This window comes from Dufourea novaeangliae, unplaced genomic scaffold (assembly GCF_001272555.1).
Source record: "Dufourea novaeangliae isolate 0120121106 unplaced genomic scaffold, ASM127255v1 scaffold21, whole genome shotgun sequence".
NCBI classification, from domain to species: domain Eukaryota; kingdom Metazoa; phylum Arthropoda; class Insecta; order Hymenoptera; family Halictidae; genus Dufourea; species Dufourea novaeangliae.
Genome location: NW_015373910.1, coordinates 7,266,958 through 7,283,587, shown reverse-complemented (window position 1 = coordinate 7,283,587; position 16,630 = coordinate 7,266,958). Strand labels below are relative to the sequence as shown.

The window sequence follows — 16,630 nt, the reverse complement described above, 5'->3', positions numbered from 1 at the left end:
TGTTTCTCTCACACGTCGTGGGAGTAAAGCTACTCCAACTTGAATCGCTACCATTCATTTGTCAAATGTGCGCACATCCCTTGACCCGAGATCTAGGGTATTTAATTCAGCGGGTAAAAGCATCAGCTTTGAATTAGCGTCACTCGGAACATCTCTCCATGAGAAGTCGGCTTTAGTGTTTATGCCAACGAAGTTTAATGATTATGTATTTTTCTCTGTACATCGTTTCTGTTGTAAACAATTAACATTTATTCGGAAAATACGTGTCGCGGCGCGACGCCGATCATGATCTAGTGCAGCGTCCGGTTTGCAATCAATTGCAACGGATTTGTTGTCAACATATTCACGGCTTAACCTAATAGACTAACGTTAAATAAACCTATATGGGTTTGGTTGCTTAAAAATATATCGATCACAGTAAGTATTAAATATTGTGATAATTCGTGTTCAGTTTAATCCGTAAGCATATTTCACGCGACATTTGTGGCAACACTATATACGATCGTTGCTACAAAATTCAACAAGATTGGTAATGAATTTTAGTTGAGACCAACGGAATATTGTTGTGAAATATATAGAAATATACACTGTAAAAAATGAGTGAGAGTGCATTGGTAAATGATGTGCCTGAAAGCAACGGTGGGCCAGAACAACCAATTTTCAACGGAGAAATTGAGGAACATAGAAGTGATTTGAATTTTGTTAATCTTCAAATACATGTGTATAGTATTCACTTTTGTTACTTGTAATAGTATTCACAGTAATGATTCGTTTATTAGATAAATCACCTGTAAGTGCAGAAGATAAAGCTCCTGATTCTATATGCGACAATGGTGTGAAGAAGAATAATACAAATTCTGGTATTGTAAGCAATACCACTAGTACAAGTAATAGATCGAAAAAACGTAAGAAAGCTCCAAGAGATGCAACTGCTCCAAAGCAACCACTCACTGGATACTTTAGGTATGGTTTGCATGCCATTAAAATATTGTACAGGTACAAAGGATCTAAGGGAAGATGCATTAATGATTAGACTGTAGGTTTCATGCGTTCATAGCATGCACAACTATCAAAAGTCAATTTAGTATATAGTTCAATAAAATTTTTATTTCATTTGGAACTGTTAATGAATTATAATATAGGTTCTTAAACGATCGAAGAGAAAAAGTAAGGAGCGATAATCCAAATCTATCATTTACTGAAATCACAAAGCTTCTTGCGTCAGAGTGGAGTTCATTACCAGCTGACCAGAAACAGCAGTACTTAGATGCGGCAGAGCAAGACAAAGAACGTTATAATCGTGAATTCAGCGATTATAAGCAAACAGAGGCGTACCGTTTGTTCAATGAAAAACAGTCCTTGGAGAAGCAGCAAGAAAGTAAAAAGGAAAGAAACGGGACTGATGTGAATCCTGAGCAAAATGTACTGTACTTTCCTTTTTCTATTATTTATCATTTAATGGATTATTTTCACTGTCTCTTTAACGTATATCATCTTTTATTAGGATATTCAACAGGAAAAAGACAATGATTTCACAGGGTTCGATATTCCAATTTTTACAGAAGAATTTTTAGATCACAATAAAGGTGAGCGAAACGTGTATACATATAACATATTTACAAAGTCATTTGTCTTTGATATATATTTACAATGATCCTTGATGTGTTGCAGCATGCGAAGCAGAACTACGGCAATTACGAAAAGCTACATCCGACTATGAGGCACAAAATGCTGTTCTTCAACGGCACGTGGACAGTCTGTACGCAGCTGTAAATCGTTTGGAATCTGAAACAAATCAACAACGCACGACGAATCAAGCTTTACAACGTCACTTGGATTCCCTACGTTCGCAGTTAGCCGGCTGTTTCGCGACGGTGCCTCTTCCAGGTTATTTTCTACTATAAATTTAAAGAATGAGATACTGAAGGACAGTAATCACTGTCTAAACCAAGTCGAAGGCTGTGCTGACTTTTTATTTCTCCTTGCTACAGTTATAAATATTTTGCAATTGTGGACTACATCGTCGATTTTGGTTTAAATAACGGTTACGATCTCCGAAGTTAGGTTAATTGTTTAATTAATCTTGAGGTAATGACAGCGATTATTCAATTTTAGGCACACACGAAGGTGCAACCTTACAAAATATCGACAATTATGTCGAACGATTAGAGTCATTGGTAAACGGTAACGCCGAACAGTCTTTACGGAGTGCTCTGCGTGGCGCAGTTTCTCGCCTTGAATTAATTGGATGACGATCGCCCCCCGGTAGTACAACTACTACGTCGTTGAAGCATCATCGGTCAAGACACTCGCATCGAAAATAGAAAGAAAAAACGACCGTTGTTTTGTTTTTTTACATACTTTGTAAAATACAATTCATTCCCCCCCCCCCCCGAAGCAGGTACGATCATTTCTGAATCGATGAAATTTACATATGCCTGTAGCTTGACAAATTATATAACATATCTGTATCGTATATAACATTAACTATCTTTCTGGGTCTTAGTTATTCGTGCATTATTGCTTTAGGTGAGTATCATTTATAAAATATAATTTCATACAGATATGTACACAGATGCACAGCTATATGTTTATACAATTTAAATATAGACACTGGACATGTAGCATAATACGATCAAGTATCTTCGTGGTACTGCCGATTATTTATTAATAAATTTTTTTAAACTTACTACTGGTTCCCGTTTACGTTTCTCATAGCGGTTTCAAGCTGATTCCAGGAGTACCTGAAATATATGTAATGTTCGTACAAGATTTTCGCTAAGGAAAAAGGTGTTTAAATCATCCGAGGAATCCCTCATTTCCGGGAGTCGAAATTATTTTGAAACACCCTGTATATTTATCGGAATATCACCTTAAGGATGCCGTGTTCGGGCGACGATTCCGCTCCGAATCAATTAAGATACGTTTAATAAGGGGCGATAGAGAGTGTACTATTTCAATCTTCACCGATAAAATCGATCGCAGAAATGCAAAAGTATTGTGCTGATTCGTTATAATTGATTTTTGGACAGTGCTCGATATGACATTGTTGAACTTTTCCCTGAAATGATTCCTTCTCTTAAAATATAACTTTAAAATATGTTGTACAAATTAAAAATAATACTGACTGTAAAATATGGCTTTCTTTGTAATATGGACTTCTGATAACATGCTTCATAAAATCTATAGCATGTTGCCTGTGGGGATGAGATTCGTGAACTCTTACGTATCCGCTGATAATATAAGGCGTACAAATTAAAATAATATATTCTGTTACATAACTGGCGTAATCTGTTCCTCCTTTCAGTAGAGTTTGCAGGAATATCATCACCTGCATTAGAAAATATACAGAAGTTTAATATAATTTAGAAGAACCATATAAAACCAAAAGGGAATAGTACTTACTAGATAAAAATGTTTGTGCATCGTGTTGTCACTTGAAATGGAAAGAAAATTTGTCATCAATATTTCAAACATTAAATGTATAAAGTCTGCGTTTCCATCCTTAAAGCACTTTAACAACGAATCGGATACTTTAAAGTTATTTGTATTATTAACGGGAGTTATCAAGAGCGGCATGTATTGATCAAAGAGGTCTTTGATCAGTATTTGAAGCGATATATTGCTTTTAACATTGAGAGCCTCTGTTCCCAAAAGTATCATGGAAAATGTCTTCTTGCCCAGATTTTTCAAAAACAATTGGTCGGATGAAAGAATAGCTTTGTTCAGTAACATTTTGAACATGTTATTCGGTTGGTTCTTAAAGAAGAATTCGATTAGCACAATACTCGGATTAAAACACTTTGCAAATACATTAAGTTTTACTCACTTTGGAATACAACATTGTCGAACTACAAAGAATTAATGTTCCGATACATCTGTATATCCACAAAGCTAATTCTGTGTCTTTAGTTTCTTCTGTAATTGGTGCAAGGATCCATTTTTCCAAGTGATTAAAATATGATCTCCATTTTGCATCATACTGAATTCGTTCTTGTTCCGTCTGGAAAAGATGATTAATAATTTATATATATTTTATATTTTCTGAATCTTTAAAGTATTTCTTTAAACTCTAACTTTTAAAGTGTTTCGTTTCTTCATAGAATACATCATGAACACTAAAATAGACTCGTTACTGTTCTGAAATTCTTGAATATCCTGATGCGTTACAAACATTTGTTGTATTTCACCGAGCGACAATATGTAATCTTGTATAATATTAATTTCAACTCCGTTTGTATCATGACCTATAATGGAACATTTAATCCACGCCTGAAATTCATCGAAAATGTATAAACACCATATCGTTCACAATAATTTCCATAGGAGTTTTGATTTTCTATGTCACCTGTACAAGTATTGTGTCGAAATTTTTTATTTCCTTTTTTAGAGCTTCGACTGCTGATTTATCTTCGAGTATCAGTACTAAGTAGTGCCTTGTAATTCTGCAAGCGAATGGTTTTTAAACAAGATATTTCTTAATTGTAACATTAACATAGAACTGTATACGATAATGGTACCTAATGTTTTTTACAATCAACGAAGATGCAAAGTGCTGAAACAAAGACATAGCCGAATGCTTGTGCTTTTTTGCTATCACAGGATTTCTCAGAGCATCCAAAGTAAATAACACAGCAAGTTTTGAGACATCCCGATAATGATCACTAGTAAGTACAGGGTCGAAAACAAGTTGTCGTATTCTACATGCAACATAACACCACAAAGCGTCTAACATTCTTCCTACTCCATCTACACTTAACAAATAAAAAAAAAACTAAAACAAAATGGGTAAGGGTTGTTTAAAAATAAAAGAAACAACGAACCTGAATTAGAAACGTTAACACATTTCTGAAAAACGTTAATAAGTACTTTTGTTAATGTCCCGACCATTTTACTCGAACATTCGACTAAGTACCGATCTATCCAACCACCGAGTAGCAAGTGTTCTTCTAATTCTATTTTGCTAGACGACAAAATTATACTCAATACATCCACGAAATTGATCATCATCGACCGGGAAGTATCATCTTTACGACAACTTATTGTATTCACCTGAAAATACAATTAAATTAGTCCTATGAACATACAGAATTTATCAAATATGAACTTTATATTATACCGTGTCTATATAGCTAGTTGCTACGTTTGTAAAATTAAGATTTAGTTCGCTGTACAGAAGTAGAATAGCCAATTTTCCCTTCCAAATTAAGCTACACCTTTTACTGGTATCGTTGTTGTATTCTTTTGTGGGTGGTAGAAGATCTAACATTACTGAACACTGTGAAAAAAGCAGAGACCATAATAAATTTATTATAGAGCGCAAGAATATTTGAAAGATTTCAAGATCTTATGCATAACTTACTACGTTTATAGTGTCTGCAGTAACCGCTAATGTTAGAAACAGGGAAATGAAATTGTACAAGCCTGTTACTGAAAATTCTTGTACTTTACTCTTAGAAAACTTCGAATAGATTCGACCTTTAATTTGATTCCAATGCTTTGTATCACTGCTGCTATAGTTTATCTGCAAGAACGATCCTGTAATGTAGTTTTCAAATTAATATATCGGTATCATTCTATATAACGTGTTTATACAGAAGCATATTTACCAAGAAAACGTAAAAACATTCCATAACTAGATTCTTTAACACATTCTGCGTTATTTATTCGGTCCCTTACTTGCTTAAGGATATCCATAGCAGTCTTCCTATTCGAAATATTCTTTATAGATCATCAAAGAAATAAACATACAGTTACACAAATTGTTCCCTTACTTTTCAACTGACAAAGTCCAAGGTCCAGATGTTTGTAACAAGAATGGCTCGCCTAATCTTTTATGAAAACAGTCCCAGAGAAGGGAAATTATTGACACTCGTGGCTGCCACCAATTAGTAACAATGGTATTTAATAGGGGAATCATCACACGTAATTCTTCGTCAATTTCGTCTCTGTCGCCGTCCTTCCCGCCTTTCGAGATATAGGTTTTCAAAATTTTTTCCAGCTGCTCGTAATTCGGTCTAATCTTTGAAAATACAAATAAATCGTTGAAATTTCGTAGACTTTGGCAATAATAAAGAAAACAAGTTAAAACAGAAAATACCCTTGAACATTTGGAGCCTAAATATATCCCGTCGATATTATACCCATATAAAAGTGTAAGATTATGAACTATCCATAAACAGAACAATTCAGAGTTTTTGCAAGGTGCTAAGGCGTAGGACAAAGATTCTGGTTGGCTGCTAAACACCCCACTGTTTAATAATCCATTAATACTATCATTTACGTAGCCCCAGAATGTCTGTAAACATATATTTTTTTTGAAAAAATTGCTTTAAAAATATGCCCATACTAAACTTCAAGTTTAATACCTTTGTTTTCATTCTGTCGGACAGGCTGTCAGTGAATATTTGAAGCATTAGCCATAACTCACGAACGCAAGTACAATTATATGGAGTTTTTTGTTGCATGTTTATTAAAGACATCTGAAATATGTGGTAAGACGCATGTAGAAAATATTTGTTAATATTTATTCAAATCTTTCTAATAGACAAACTTACTGTTTCAAATATCTTTAGCGATATATAAATGAGATCATTGATAATCGTTCCTTGAATATTTTCAAATTCATCCAACTGACTCTCCATTGAATACTGACAATATAGACTTCGTGTGTACACCAACGAAATAAAAAACCATCGTAACTCTATGTGCATATGGTACATATGATATTCTGGTTGTTTACACTATAATATACAAGTAATATAATAAAACAGTCATTAACATTATCTTAAGATCTATAAAGGGTGATAAATTAGATCTCATAAAGCTTTTGTATTCAATTTCAATTCTCATATTACCATTATACTTTTTTACACAAACCTGATTGCCTAACTTAGAACATGCGTAATGAAACGTGGCATCCGGAATATTTTTCAGCCTACTTAGGAAATTTTTTACGGTAATAAATAATCTGTTGAATTCTTCTTCGATGTTTTCGTTTATAATTTCCAAAGACTGAAGATTCCATTTAATACTACAAAATTCGTATTATAAAACAACACACTTATCAGAGAGGATTAAAGAATAAATTGTCTCACCTGTTTAAATATATTCTAATGTACAACAGAAATTCACACACAATACGTCTTATAGAATAAAAATCTGTATCATCTCTCTTGGAATTTAAAACTTGATTGTAAGTCTCGTGCCTGCTCAATATCTTCAATTGCATCCTAAAAAAATATTAGAACAGTGTCAACATAAATGAGAATAGTTTTGGTATTGGAGCAAAGCAAAAATTCTTACCCCATGCATTTGACATAATGTTTTAAATCCAATATGCCTATGGACGCAGGCACATTGTAATCAAAAAGTTTCATGTCCACATCAGACAGTGGAGTATCATCTTGCGGATAGAGAACGTTCTCTACCTCGCCTCGCAAAAACAAACTTTCTTTACTTAGTTCCCAATCGTTGAAGTTCACCTTTCCATTGCAATTAAATGTGAAACACAAATCCATCTGTACAATATTATTGGGTACAAGAGACAAATCATTGAGCAGAAATTCGTCTTTTAATAAAACATCGTAACACACATTTCCTGCACCTGAAATCAGGGATTAATAAACAGCATAAATGGTAAATTACATTGAATTTATATAGAAATACCTACATTCTTAGCCATAATATTTGTTGCCCTGCGGAGAAAGCAGACGCTTTTTCCTAAGTTTTGGCGGTACCGATAGAAGTGCCATCTACAAAATGTAGTCTTGAGTTTTGCAAAAAGAAAAACAATTCAAACTTAAATTGTTACATTTCTACTGGTTAATCAGATTACATTTACAATACACAAAATCATCAATAGAATGTAGTCGAATATATTTTATTTTATTTTAACCACAAACTTAGGATACCATATCGTAATTTGTGATTTCATATCGACGTATCACGACCTTAGTTGTTTAGTATTTTATTTCATTATAATTCATATTTTATCAGTGATTCTTGAGTTTCAATAAGTGATTCCGGCGTCAAATCCTTGAATTTTTCAAGCACTTTTAATAAGCGATTCCTTAAAATTATCCCTCTAGCTGCCTGAAGAAAGGGCATTATATTGTAATAGTGTAGAAATGGTTGCTGCTTCTCAGGCGTCGTCGAAATTGTATTTGGATACTAAAAATAAGTTCATAAAGAAATTAACTTTTGAAAAACTATATAGAGACGTCTTATAATTGATAAAAATATGAACTTTGTGAGACATTCGCAAGATCCTTTGCTTTATCTTTTTAGCTTTTTGTCGTTCAAATAGATCTTCTCCAGGGCTATGAGTTTTCATCGAATATTTATAATCGTTCCATTCTTGTTCTCTCTGTATTTTTATCTCGAGTATCTGATTCTCGGTAAAATCACGTGTTCCATAATTTACTTTCGGTTTATGATGAATCATCGCCATTTCGTTCTGCTTCCGATAAAGCTCTGCTTTTGTTAAAAATTCTTTCAGCTTTTCAGTCTTTTGCTTTATAACTTGAGACATGCATACATTCAGGGGACCTAAGAAAATAAAAATTATTCGATTTCTCTTCGGATAATCATAAATTTACATTCAAAATTCAAAACCTTTTAACTCGTGTTCATTGCATGGTTTTTGAATGTTTGAAATCAACGTGCAATTAACAGTATGCAGTGCAAATAAAGGAAAGTAACCACACTCGTTTAAAAAACTTTTTCCAAAGCTCGTATCCACCGGCGTAGGCATTTTTGTACCAGATTTCGATGTACTTGTTCGCAGGGAAATTGGTTTTATTTTTTTATGAGAAATGGCGCTAATTTTTGTCCGTTGTATTTCACTTTCCGTTTCCGGCTCAACGTTCTCCAGCAATTCCCTAAAAAAATTGGCACATTCTCGATCTTTTTTTCAATTAAAAAATTAATATTTGTTACTGTTCTCACCGCAGAAGTCCTGGTCGAGTGCAGGCACAGAAATTGATAACGTACGGAGTTTTACACAAATCGGTAATGAATATACGAATTTGAAAATTCATGCTGATATATCGCAGGGGTCTATAGACCACCATTATTATTATTGGTTTCTCGTTTGGCTTGACATAGCCTAAAAAACGAATAAAAAATTATTATCCTGTCGATACAGTCGACAAACGGAACATTTGAATTTACCCCATCGTGGATAGATGTCGACACACGGGTCTTCCTTGGATGGTAAGATAGCGAATGAAAATTGTTTCTCTGCGTAAGAACATATCGGAATTTTATAGCAAGCCCTTAAATAATGGATAATTACGCTGATTATAGGAATTTTCAGGTCAACGAACAATAAACTTACGCTCGACCCAGAGGAACGTCTCCAAAGTTAACGGTTCTGGGAAACGACAAATGGATTCGAACAGTTCCTGCAATTTTAACTTCCAAGATCTGATCGTCCAAGTAACGAATCATCAAAATATCATTGTAATCCCTTGGCTCGTCCGGAATGAAACGAATGATTATGGTATAAACTGATCCAGGGGTTAGCCACCTCGTCTACTATGAATATATATGCATTCATTAATATTTCATGCCATACTAATTAGAAGAACAAAGAATCTTTCCTTCACCTGAGAGGTACTTCCGGTCCGGAAATAACGAGTCTTCATTGGTAACGGCTGAATAGGACATGGTTTAGGAAAATAGTTTGTGATTTTTATCGTTTTTTCCTGAACCTTTAGGTTCCCAGAACTGAAAGAGAATTTTACATTCGGTGGCGATACACTAAGGAACGTGTTTTTCAAATCTTTTTTAACCTTTTTCTTTTCTTTTAAACATTGAGATGGGTCAAGTATATGGTTATACATTTTTCACTCAATGCTGTCGTTGCAGAGTGAACAGCTTTTCTATTTGTTTGTAGCGTAACAGGAAACAAACGAAAGATAAGAACTTATCACTTCACGTGATTATATTTCTCGAGAAGAATTAAATTTGAAGTGGGAAACTTCATTTACAATTGACTTACGGATTGTACACCTTAGGTTGATTTATTTTAAATTTAATAAAAATGATTGAAAAGTTTGGATAAAGTGAATGTACCGTCTGGAGACTAATTCGAATCCTTCATCCTTTACGAATCTATCCTCAATCCGGATACGATGGAAATCAATGGAAATTAAAATGAAGGCTTATGGTAATGCTTCGTTGTTAATTTAATCAAATTAAGGACGTTAAGTATCAGCCCAAAATGATCAATACGCCTTTAATTTTCGCGCGATTACGGTGCATGGGTATATGTTATATTCATCTGTTTACAAGCTCCTGATAACTTGACAGAAACAAAGATGGAGTGCACCGTGAGAAGATAGCCATTGCTGTTTGTACTCGAGGATAGGATTATTATGCATATTTTGATAGTTATTTTCACACAAACAATGCCGCTGTTAATCTAAGACAACGGCCTCACGTCGATCGTACGCTTCGAAGAGGATTGTCCACTGGAAAAATGAAAGTAACATACCCGACCGTGCGTGTTGGAGTATGAATCACACACTATGTCAGTTTTTACGGTCCCGTAACTGTGTTTTTTTATAAATATCCCCGTATTTGTATGAATCAAGAAACTGGTTAATCATGAACGTGCAGGAATTATACGATGGGGTATGTCCTTTTATTTCGTTCGGTAAATGCATTTCTTCGAACCGTCATACTATACGGTAATCAAAGCGCAAAGCCGGAGGTTAGACTCATGTGTCAATCGTTGGATTCCATTTGATTTTTCAGGAACGAAATAGCAGCGTTTGCATTATATTTATACATATTAATTATTTAAATATAACGAAATTTCGAAAATTCCAGTTAATACGAAATAATTGTAAGCATCATAAGCATAAAGTAGTTATTTTTATGATCTTTCTGCAGTGTTTTCTTATCATTATTAGGTACTAGAATTTCTTTTCATGGATGTGATATACTTTACAGCCTCCCCTATTGAGAGCTATATTTTTTGGAGACGTGGAAGAAGTTTTAGCATTATTATCTAAAAAAGAAGATGCTAGTTGGGAGGATTCAGAACAACGTTCTCTCCTCCATGCAGCTGCATACATGGGAGATGCAACAATTGTAGAAATGCTTCTGTTGCATGGAGCTGCTGTAAATGCTAAGGATAAGAAATGGTTGACCCCATTGCATAGGGCCTGTTGCTCAGGGAATCATAATGTAGTAGGTGTTCTGTTACACCATAAGGCTAATGTCAGTATCAGGGATCGCAGTTGGCAGGCCCCTTTACATGTAGCTGCAGCGAATAATGCTCTACAATGTGCTGAACTGATAGTCCCATACTTAAGAAATCTTAATGTAGCTGACAGGTTTGTGCCTTCGATACTTCTAGTAATGCTACTATCGTAATTATTATCCATTTCTTGTTCTCTTTTCTATTCCTACAATATTTATGTGGCAGCATTAACAAATCCTTGAAACTTTTCAGAGGCGGTAGAACAAGTTTACACCATGCAGCCTATAACGGACACTTAGAAATGACAGAGTATTTGATTCGAATTGGCTGTGTAATAAATGCTTACGATAGAAAAAATCGTAGGGCTTTACATTTCGCAGCATTTATGGGACACGATAATATTGTGAAGACACTTATAACTCAAGGAGCAGATGTTAATGTTAAAGTAAGAGATCTACAATTCATTAACTCTAATGGAAACAATGCAAAGAAACACTTTTAATACGTTGAAGATTAGCATAAAAATATTCAACTGTTGTAATCGTTTCTGTAGTTGCACGTTTATTTACATTTAAGGACCGAGATTTGTACACTCCATTACACGCGGCTGCGGCTTCCGGTAAAGCGGATTGCATGCACATATTAATCGAAGCTGGAGCAGACATCGAAGCGAAAAACGGGTATGGAAACACACCTCTGCACATTGCATGTTTAAACGGCAACGCAGAAGCAGCCAGAGAGTTGATTTCTAAAGGAGTAAACATTGGTGAGATGATTTACTAATGTATTAAGCGTAATGTTATCTCACTGGCTTTATAACCAGCGGTTACCTGAACAGAGACTGTGAACTACCAACGACAAACTCCTCTACACATCGCCGCTGCTAGCCCAAATGGTGTTCAGTGTTTAGACGTACTTTTACAAGCTGGTGCAAAGATCAACGTCCGTTCGAAAGATGGACACACGCCTTTACATATGACTGCAATCCACGGGACATTTACGCGATCGAAAAGCCTACTGGATGCTGGAGCGTCACCAGACACTGAGGATAAAATTAAAAATACTGCTCTGCATATAGCTGCCTGGTAGATATTACGATGAGATAGTAATTTCTTGTATCACCGATTGAGTCTCTGTATCGTATTAATTTATCTATAGGTTCGGTCACGAATGTTTAACGACAGCTTTGCTAGAATACGGTGCTTCGCCAGCAGCCCGCAACGCTGAGCTACGTACACCATTGCACCTGAGTTGCCTAGCAGGACATATAGAGGTAGAATATTTCGATATTGAAAATTCGAAGGAGACTTTCCCTGCGAGACTTAACATTTTTGTAATAAATTACAGGTCTGTAGGAAATTGTTACAAGTCGACAGCCGCCGTATAGATACCAGAGACGTTGGTGGTAGTACACCATTGCATTTAGCATCATTTAAAGGATCTGTGGTTTGTCTAGATTTATTATTGTCCAGCGGAGCTAATTTTCGATTAACCGATAATGACAATAGGTTGGCGCTTCATTACGCTGCCAGTCAGGGACATTATCTTTGCGTCTTTACATTGGTCGGTTTCGGAAGTGATTCGAATGCACAAGACATAGATGGTGCAACCCCTCTGCATTTAGCGGCAGCATCGAATCCTACCGATTCTGGTGCTCAGTGAGTGTTTCGACGTTTGAACGAATCTATAACACATTGAAGAGACTACTCCCCAATCTTTCACATTTCTAGATGCGTGCAGTATCTGCTGAAGCACAGAGCAGATCCACGTTTACGCGACAAACGTGGCTTCACCGCGATTCATTACGCTGTAGCTGGAGGTAATCAGCCAGCTTTAGAAGCGCTTTTGGAAGCTTGTCCGCAAATAAACTCAGAGCTGTCAAATTCCACAGAAAAAGAAGAACCACCGCCACCAGCGTTAACACCGTTACATCTTGCCGTACGATTAACAGAATTAATATTTCAATGTCCTCTATCGATTAAGATACAATTTCTTATTAAATATACGAACCTTACAGGCGTATTATGGACACAGTAAAATATTAAGTTTACTGCTGCCATTATTTCCAAACACTAACATCAAAGAGGATTCTGGCAAAACCCCTTTACATTTGGCTTCCTCGAAGGGTTATCGACAATGCGTTGAACTGTTACTAAGACACGGAGCTTTCGTTTCTATTCAAGTACGACCATACCATAAATCATTCTGAATTTTTAATAATCGAAACGTGGTCACTGATTATCGTTATTTGTAGGACTCCATTGGAAGACGCACTCCGATACACTGCGCGGCAGCCGCCGGTTACTATGCTTGTCTGATACTTCTTCTCGAAAACGCAGAAGACCCAAGTGTGGTAAACTGTTACGACGCAAAGCAGCGTACTGCTCTGACGTTGGCAGTGGCAAACAGTCATACAGAGTGCGTCACTTCACTTTTGAAATATAAAGCCGATTGTAATTTGCCAGATGTAAACAAACACACGCCATTATTTCGAGCAGTGTTTAGCGAACGTGATCATCAGCTGGTCAAGTTGTTGTTATCGCATGGGGCGCAAGTCGCGGTGCAAGACACAAATGGTAAAACGCCATTGCATTTGGCCGCCGCTTGTGGAAGGTTGGTTCACAAAAATTATACCAGCTCTGGGTTCTCCGTCGTTTCACTTTATTCGATTCTTGCCTTTCAACAGAGTAAAAGCACTAGCTGCACTGGTCCAAGCAGATCCCGTCGCGGCCACATTAAAGGATGATCAGGATTGTACTGTTCTTCATTGGGCCTGTTACAATGGGAATCCCAATTGCGTCGAGTATCTGCTAGAACAGAATGTAATCGATACCTTGGAGGGTAAATATTTTCTCTCTTCGAACGAATACTACATTCATGAAATTAACAATGAATCATTTTTCATTTCGTACAGGTAATCCGTTCTCCGCTGCTCATTGTGCTGTTTATCAGGGATCGATAGATTGCTTAGAATTATTGATAAATAAATTCGGCGGTAAAGCAGTTGCTGCACTTAGAGATAGCCCGGGCGATCGTCTGCCTTTGCACATCACAGCTAGCACGGGAACTATCGAGTGTGCACGATTAATTTTGAACTCCGTCGGCCCGGAATTAGCTGGAATAGAGGCTGCAGATTATTTAGGTCGAACGCCGCTTCTCTGTGCTGCTGTGGCTGGCCAATGTGGAGTGATTGGTAGGCTACATTTAATTAAAAAAAAAACAAAATTTGCAACGTATTTCCACTGATGTTTGTTGATATTCATAATTATTTTTCTAAATGGCAGAATTGTTACTCGAATGGGAAGCTGATATAAGCGCAGTCGACTGCAATAAGAACACGGCGTTACATTTAGCGTGTCAAAGACGACATTCTGCAGCCGCTTCACTGTTATTAAATTGGATAGACACGACGAATTCGAGCGGGGAAAATCTTTCGCAAACTCAACAGCAGCGAATAGCAGTTATTAACATGACTAACAAGCAACAGAGGACGCCGTTGCATTTGGCAGCGAGAAACGGGCTTGTAAAAGTAATCAATTAAATTCTGTTAATATCGAAATGTGAATTGAATTTTTGCAATGTGTCGTATAATGTGGACCAGAGAAATATCAGTTGCTGTGTATGTGGTACTTCATTTGACAGGTAACGAGACGGTTATTGCAATTGGGGGCAAGTGTCGTAGCCGTGGATGCTGAGGGCCTTACTCCTGCATTGGCCTGTGCTCCGAATCGTGCCGTGGCGCGTTGTTTGGCAACTATACTCGCTGCACACAGTACGTTCTGTGTACATTTAATTCTATCAATATCAATGAAAAACACTTTTAACAAATCGATAATCGCGCAGGTCAACACTGGGAATCGGCACAACACTCACCATCCATTCAACAGACGTCAGAAGTGTATTTAAATGGAAGAAGCGGTGACTCGCAACACAGTTCAGATTCCGAATTTTACTGACAATAGTCATATCACTTTGGCCGTCTTGGGTCTCATACTCGGTAAATTATTCAAGTAAATATTGACGCTGAAAGGTGGTTTGAATTTTATTTTTTTAAACTCAAGCTCACGGTATAGCTTGGTCTTATTACTTGACACGTGACACTGTCAGACACACATGTGCAATGAATATTCTGTACGCAGTGACGTTATTTGTACAGATTAAAAGAAGTGCGTAGAAATAAGTATTGCTTGTTTGTATATTCTGATGCTATTGTTCGTTTTCTTCGTATTAGTGTCCTTTTTTTTTAAATGTATTAGTATCGTTAATTCTTGGTTCTGGCAAATGCAAAATAATATAAATTTAAATGTAACTAAGCAATACTAATACGAAGAGAAGCAGAAATAGGCTTGGAAAAATATGAATAAGCAATTACAGGCAGTTACTGTATTCACGGTTTTCACGAAGAAACACAAAACTGGCCTATCTATATCACTACCGTAATTATAAGTGACCTGAAGTGACCGTCGTCCACCGCGTCTAGATACTTTCTGCCTTCTGGGCAGTGCGTCCCTTTTTATACCAGTCGAGGGGTGGGGTCCTCTTCAGACATTATCTATACCGTAGATACATATTACTGCCTTCTTTTCTTTCTTCTACTTGAATTTGTTTCTTCTGTTATACGTTATACCACGGAATACTATTGTCGTTAATTAATTGACTGTGATTATGAAATTAATTTTATTCTATTTAAATTAATTCTAAATATGGCCTCTGAAGGGTTCATCTTTCTGTTGATTAAATGACACTGATTTGAGCACTGTCTAAATTGTATTAGTGAATACTGGGGTTTTCGTATTGTATTGCCATCAGATATGCGTTTCTGACAGTCGTTACACGTTGTTACTTCTCTACTTATTATTAAACTTTGGATGTTTATGCAGACTCATATTTTTATCGACTAATTTACAAACAAAAGTATTCAATGGAAATTTATTCCCTTTATTAAGAAGCTTTATTAATCTTTATTAATGCAATAAACGCGTATACATCCATAGTACATGTTACAAATACACCTTAGTTCCATTATGGACGCATAAATAACACCTAGAATGCTCAGTAAGCTATTCGTTTTTTTTATATATATATATATATATATGTCGGAACGATTGGAACAGGTCTTGAATCATATCGTGCACACGAAATATGTATTTTTATTGTACATACTGGTATTGCAATAATCGCTTAAGCAAAGGAGCGGAACGATAGATATATTTAAAATAGTACGAAGCAATCTCCGATTTTGTACGTAGTTTATGCGAAACGCGCGAGGACTCAGATACATTATTTTTCTCTGAAAGATATTAAAGCAGTGTCTGTTGTACATATTGATAAATATTTTTCAATACCATCAACCGTGACATATATACACATACGTATATTACGTGAGTTCCAGCGGAATTTAATACTGTACCACAT

General features: G+C 36.0%; 3 protein-coding genes across 3 annotated transcripts; 2 read left to right on the top strand and 1 right to left on the bottom strand.

Moving 5' to 3' along the window:
• The first annotated feature begins 183 nt into the window (after positions 1 to 183).
• On the top strand, positions 184 to 2,383 carry LOC107194006 (high mobility group protein 20A-like). Its single transcript, XM_015583561.1, has 7 exons — positions 184 to 417; positions 544 to 687; positions 780 to 963; positions 1,143 to 1,422; positions 1,505 to 1,586; positions 1,672 to 1,887; positions 2,116 to 2,383. The coding sequence occupies exons 2-7, from the start codon at positions 597 to 599 to the stop codon at positions 2,250 to 2,252; spliced, it is 990 nt and encodes a 329-aa protein (XP_015439047.1). The 5' UTR covers positions 184 to 417; positions 544 to 596; the 3' UTR covers positions 2,253 to 2,383.
• Positions 1,737 to 7,520, bottom strand: LOC107194005 (protein MMS22-like). The gene is made up of 20 exons (XM_015583560.1): positions 7,306 to 7,520; positions 7,098 to 7,232; positions 6,880 to 7,033; positions 6,558 to 6,743; positions 6,369 to 6,482; positions 6,101 to 6,298; positions 5,775 to 6,022; positions 5,610 to 5,707; positions 5,363 to 5,538; positions 5,120 to 5,278; positions 4,824 to 5,052; positions 4,521 to 4,749; positions 4,349 to 4,445; positions 4,078 to 4,272; positions 3,830 to 4,003; positions 3,406 to 3,759; positions 3,129 to 3,331; positions 2,873 to 3,061; positions 2,691 to 2,744; positions 1,737 to 1,785 (listed from the first exon to the last, which is right to left on the bottom strand). Coding segments are annotated over exons 1-20 (3,408 nt in total). The 3' UTR covers positions 1,737 to 1,784.
• Positions 7,521 to 10,614: 3,094 nt separating this feature from the next.
• LOC107194054 (serine/threonine-protein phosphatase 6 regulatory ankyrin repeat subunit A-like) lies at positions 10,615 to 15,171 on the top strand. Its single transcript, XM_015583619.1, has 15 exons — positions 10,615 to 10,641; positions 10,963 to 11,348; positions 11,468 to 11,660; positions 11,792 to 11,981; positions 12,054 to 12,300; positions 12,374 to 12,488; positions 12,563 to 12,873; positions 12,946 to 13,153; positions 13,233 to 13,397; positions 13,470 to 13,828; positions 13,902 to 14,056; positions 14,130 to 14,408; positions 14,500 to 14,744; positions 14,858 to 14,987; positions 15,059 to 15,171. Exons 1-15 carry the CDS (start codon positions 10,615 to 10,617, stop codon positions 15,169 to 15,171), a joined length of 3,123 nt encoding a protein of 1,040 aa, XP_015439105.1.
• The last annotated feature ends 1,459 nt before the right edge of the window (positions 15,172 to 16,630 follow it).

Coding starts and splice junctions, on each gene's coding strand:
- LOC107194006 (XM_015583561.1), top strand. CDS start 597: ATGAGTGAGAGTGCATTGGTAAATGATGTGCCTGAAAGCAACGGTGGG. Junction 964..1,142: donor CCACTCACTGGATACTTTAG/GTATGGTTTGCA, acceptor ATTATAATATAG/GTTCTTAAACGATCGAAGAG. Junction 1,587..1,671: donor ATTTTTAGATCACAATAAAG/GTGAGCGAAACG, acceptor GATGTGTTGCAG/CATGCGAAGCAGAACTACGG.
- LOC107194005 (XM_015583560.1), bottom strand. CDS start 7,520: ATGGATTTGTGTTTCACATTTAATTGCAATGGAAAGGTGAACTTCAAC. Junction 6,744..6,879: donor GTTCTAAGTTAGGCAATCAG/GTTTGTGTAAAA, acceptor TGTATATTATAG/TGTAAACAACCAGAATATCA. Junction 6,023..6,100: donor TAGGCTCCAAATGTTCAAGG/GTATTTTCTGTT, acceptor GTATTTTCAAAG/ATTAGACCGAATTACGAGCA.
- LOC107194054 (XM_015583619.1), top strand. CDS start 10,615: ATGAACGTGCAGGAATTATACGATGGG. Junction 14,409..14,499: donor TGGCCAATGTGGAGTGATTG/GTAGGCTACATT, acceptor TCTAAATGGCAG/AATTGTTACTCGAATGGGAA. Junction 14,988..15,058: donor AACTATACTCGCTGCACACA/GTACGTTCTGTG, acceptor ATAATCGCGCAG/GTCAACACTGGGAATCGGCA.